A 4,988-nucleotide genomic window follows, 5' to 3' on the forward strand; every position below is an offset into this window, starting at 1 on the left:
TTGATTCTCAGAAAGATTTATGAATATATGATTTTTCTCTGTAAAATTATATAATTATCTGTCTGCAAATGATTTTGATACGAAATAAAATACGGTAAAAGGCTATTTATAATTACGGAAAATTAGTATCCCGTTGGATCATTCCGGATATAAAATGGTACGTTTATTTATAAAAACTGATTCAAACGGTATCGGTTTTCGGGATAATTATCTAAACCAGTACAATTTGTACTGCGGTCTTGGTCTCAGCGCCTGGTTACACATATTACGAAGTGATAATTGGGATAGTTTAATAAAAAGCTCCCGTTTATTGAAAATACGGGTTTTATTGATTTACCGAAACGAATATTGTATCAAAAATGTTGCGCCGGGACCCGCGCAGAACAAACCGTACGCCGAATCGAAAAAGTCGAAACATGAAATATGCTCGGAATATTACAATTAGGTTATGAAGGAGTTCTCGGAAGAGTTTCGGGTTCCAAAAACGTAACAACGGGTGACGTCGGTTGGTTCCCGTTTTTATAAAATAGATTTTAAATGCTCGGAAAAAGATTTTATAAATTTCATATGATCCTTATAAATCCATAAATCAACATAAAAATAATTCGGAAGATATGACAATTATCTATATTTTATTTTGGACATATAAAAATTAAAATACTCAATTAATATTATTTTTGAATATCCAAATACAAATAACACTTAACAATTAATTCACATAATAGATACTGAACACACGTAATATTTATTTAATAGCAAAAATAATTACATGATATATCCCGGATATTACAGAAAATGCTAGCCCTGACCCGTTCAAGGGTTTTGCCTCGCCAAACTGTCCAAGGTTTGGGCTCGCCCTAATTTTTCCAGCAAAAACCCGTTTACTTGGACGTCCTTCCTTGGCCGTCCATTATTGGCTATCCGTGAAAATCTATTTTCTTGGCGTCCGTTAAAATTGAGTTCTATTGACCCGACTTTGACCCGTATAAATTTCGTACCAAATTTTAACTATAAGATTGTGGATGAATTATTCAAGGAAATGATTTTATTATGCCATGTTGGTTTAAAGGCCAGATTTATCATGTTGATGGAGGGATGCACATATAATCTGACCCACAAAACGACTTGGAAAATTTTATTTGCATATATTCAATAATTACTACACAATTAAGTTTTCCTAATAACTTTAATAAAATAGATATCTTTTTTTAGTATATACATGATCAAATTTTACTAAAGTCTCCTTATCATCCATGATTCATTGACAAATTTACGACTATTTCTCTTGAATAATTTGAATTTAAATTTAATCAAGGGGTTTAAAATTGCAAACACGGAAAGTCAAAACTGCAACTGACATTTCCTTTCTATTGCATTTTTTTTTTGGAAGTACGGAAAGAGAATCTTTGATGGGATATATTTGTTTTGTTTACACAGAAGATTCCAAAGTAAGATCCGTTAACCTCGTAAACAAACGTTATGACAAATACCACTTTGAAGTTTGCCTTATTTAACACTGGAGTTGCACAGTTGTACAACAGCCAAACAGGGTTCCAAAGATGGAGAAAATAGAGCACAAATACATTCAAGTAAGCGGATCAAAGCTCCACATTGCTGAGCTTGGATCCGGGTCGAAAACCATCCTGTTTCTTCATGGGTTTCCCGAGATATGGTACACGTGGCGTTACCAGATGACTTGTGTTGCTGAAGCTGGCTACAGAGCTATTGCTCTTGACTTCAGAGGTTACGGGTTGTCCGACCCCAAACCCGAACCCGAGAAAACCACGTATGCTGATATTTTGAGTGATCTTCTTGCTTTACTGGATGCTCTTGCCCTTGATAAGGTAATTTATTTTAACATTTGGACATAGTTTTGATTTTCTTGAATTATTTTTTTAGTTGAATAATTATGTTATTGTTTTTCTTGTATGATACTTGTTGGGGCGTCGATTATTGGAAATTCGTGATGTTCTTTGATAATTTATCACGTTTGTGTTGAAATTGGATTAGTATTGGAGGTAGTGGCATCTTTTATGTGAAATTAGTTAGTTTAGTATTTGCAACTTCCAAATTGTGTTTGAATTGCATCGGTGTATAGTTTTTCAAATTACTTATGATTGCAGCAAGTGTTTATTTTTAAGTTCCAAAGTGTCTCTGATTGCATCCGTGAAGTTTTTGCTATCACACAGAAAATCTATGCTACACCAGTGTAATTACTTACTATAACAGCAAGCGCCTCAATTAGAAATTCACCCAAGTAGTTTTGTGTAACTTTTTGGTTGCCATCAAAGGACAGCAAGCAAAATTTTAGTTATAAAACTGAGTTCCCGCCCTGCTTTAGTGTCCATTCGTCTCATGCTTAGCTACTTCTTTCTTATGTATATACAAGAGTGTGACTTGATATGTTTTCCCCTAGTTCAAATTTTACAACCAAAAATGAGCCTTTACATGTCTCTGACTCTATGTAATTTGTTTTTCTGTGAATTTAACTGAAACATCGACAAATGTTACCCGCACAATGTACAGGTCATTCTAATTGCAAAGGACTTTGGAGCATACCCAGCTTATCTTTTCACCCTACTTCACCCAACTAGGGTCAGTGGAGTTATCACTTTGGGAATTATATTTGCACCCCCAGGTCCCCGCACATTCCTTAAACTACTTCCAGAGGGATTCTATATTAAAAGATGGCAGGTATATGTCGATGACAAGTTCTTTGTAAGAGGATAATTGCTTTAGGTTGCAGCCAATCAATTATTATGCATCCGGTGTCCCATACTTCTTGCAAATTGTGCTAGAACAATTTGCTTTAATGTTTTCTAGCATATACAAAGAGTTTTGGCCTTCCAGTTTCATGTCTCTAATCGTCATGCAGGTCCCTGGACGAGCTGAAGCTGATTTTGGTCGCTTTGATACCAAGACGGTTGTGCGAAACATCTATATACTGTTCTCTAAAAGTGAATTGCCTATAGCTCCGGAGAACCAAGAGATTATGGATCTGGTGGAACCATCTACTCCCCTACCACCTTGGTTCACGGAGGATGATCTTGCTGTCTATGGATCTTTGTACGAAAAATCAGGTTTTCGTACGGCATTGAAAGTTCCTTATAGGTAAAGGTATTCAATGACTTGTTTACTGTTTAACAGCATTAAAGAGCTTCATATTGGATACAATATATAGTGTGGTATGGAGGCCAACTTTTAAATGTGTTTACCATGCTTCAGGGAATATTTTGTATTTTTTTATATCTAAAAGAATAGTTCTTACAGTTTGATATACTAAGAGAAGTTCTTGTAATTGTTCCCTGGCAAAAATTGAATGGATAAGCATGCACTTAATCACAAAAGTAGTTCTTTTCAGATGGACATTTCATTTCAACATATTAAGAGAAAAGCGGAGGACCAAATCCCTGTGCTGAAACTTGTTGATTCTTCTCTAAAAGGTGTCATGTAATCTGCACACATAGTCCTCACCCCCCCCCCCCCCCCGCCTCATATCTTGTTAGTGGATTTGTAAATTCCTGTTGCTTTTATTTACACGGTCGACTGAAATTATTTAAATAAAACTTGTTGATTCTTCTCTAAAAGGTGTCATGTAATTTGCACACATAGTCCCCCCCCTGCCTCATATCTTGTTAGTAGATTTGTAAATTCCAGTTGCTTTTATTTACACGGTCGACTGAAATGATTTAATCTGAGATTTGAACCTTATTGATTCTTCTCTAAAAGGTGTCATGTAATCTGCACACATAGTCCTCACCCCCCCCCCCCCTCATATCTTGTTAGTGGATTTGTAAATTCCTGTTGCTTTTATTTACACGGTCGACTGAAATTATTTAAATAAAACTTGTTGATTCTTCTCTAAAAGGTGTCATGTAATTTGCACACATAGTCCCCCCCCCCTGCCTCATATCTTGTTAGTAGATTTGTAAATTCCAGTTGCTTTTATTTACACGGTCGACTGAAATGATTTAATCTGAGATTTGAACCTTATTGATTCTTCTCTAAAAGGTGTCATGTAATCTGCACACATAGTCCTCACCCCCCCCCCCCCCCGCCTCATATCTTGTTAGTGGATTTGTAAATTCCTGTTGCTTTTATTTACACGGTCGACTGAAATGATTTAAATATATATGCTCTGTCTGAGATTTGAACCTTCGGCCTCTTGTTACTCCACCGAGAGGCTAGAGCCCAGAGGGGTATCTGGTATGCTACAAGTGAAGTGTAAATACTTTTATCATTATCTTATTTTGTTTACTGTTTTAGGTCTCTTGGCGAAGAATTCAACATTTCAAACCCAAGAATTGATGTACCAGCACTGTTAATAATGGGGGAGAAGGATTATGTCCTCAAATTTCCAGGAAACGAGGATTACATAAAAAGTGGAATAGTGAAACATTTTGCCCCAAATTATGAGATTACATTTTTGGCTGAGGGAACCCATTTTGCTCACGAGCAATTGCCAGACCAAGTAAATCAGCTGATCCTCACATTCCTTGGTAAACATAAGTTGTAATCTGCATTATTCCCTAGGTGTTGTTGCAAGTTTGTTGTCCAAGTTTGTAATCCAACTATTGCTGGATTTTTCGGATTTTGTAGTATCCCTACATGGAACTCTATAGAAGAGTATGTCCAAAATATATGAATTATTTAACATAATTTACAGCGTTCTTGGCAATTTGTGTTGAATAGAATCTGATTCTGACCAACAGAAAACTTGAAAATATTCAAGATATATACATTCAAATTTTACTCTACAATACTAAATCTCCTAACGAATTCAGTATGTATATTAGGCTTGATAGAAATTTTTCATGCCACCACAAAAAATGCATTTAAAAGACGAATATATCTATGATAGCTGATTTGTGGTTTGTGGGTATTGTACTTGGAAAATGTCTATTTTTTAGTTGTCTTGTTGTTGTGTATGTCTCCTCTTTTTTTTTCGTTTTCCTTTTTATTCCGCTTATAATTAGTCAGCTATCCCT

At 35.5% G+C, this 4,988-nt stretch overlaps 1 protein-coding gene across 1 annotated transcript; it reads left to right on the forward strand.

Annotated features, from left to right (window-relative positions):
• The first annotated feature begins 1,395 nt into the window (after positions 1-1,395).
• Positions 1,396-4,714, forward strand: LOC141661406 (epoxide hydrolase 2-like). The gene is made up of 4 exons (XM_074468410.1): positions 1,396-1,844; positions 2,527-2,694; positions 2,876-3,111; positions 4,267-4,714. The coding sequence occupies exons 1-4, from the start codon at positions 1,560-1,562 to the stop codon at positions 4,514-4,516; spliced, it is 939 nt and encodes a 312-aa protein (XP_074324511.1). The 5' UTR covers positions 1,396-1,559; the 3' UTR covers positions 4,517-4,714.
• Positions 4,715-4,988: the final 274 nt, after the last annotated feature.

The sequence above is a fragment of the Apium graveolens genome, chromosome 5 (assembly GCF_009905375.1).
Source record: "Apium graveolens cultivar Ventura chromosome 5, ASM990537v1, whole genome shotgun sequence".
Taxonomy (NCBI): Eukaryota; Viridiplantae; Streptophyta; class Magnoliopsida; order Apiales; family Apiaceae; genus Apium; species Apium graveolens.

What these genes read in the sequence shown, in the direction of transcription:
- LOC141661406 (XM_074468410.1), top strand. Translation starts at nt 1,560, where the DNA reads ATGGAGAAAATAGAGCACAAATACATTCAAGTAAGCGGATCAAAGCTC. An exon ending in TCTATATTAAAAGATGGCAG is followed by an intron (nt 2,695 to 2,875) that starts GTATATGTCGAT and finishes ATCGTCATGCAG; the next exon opens with GTCCCTGGACGAGCTGAAGC. An exon ending in GCATTGAAAGTTCCTTATAG is followed by an intron (nt 3,112 to 4,266) that starts GTAAAGGTATTC and finishes TTACTGTTTTAG; the next exon opens with GTCTCTTGGCGAAGAATTCA.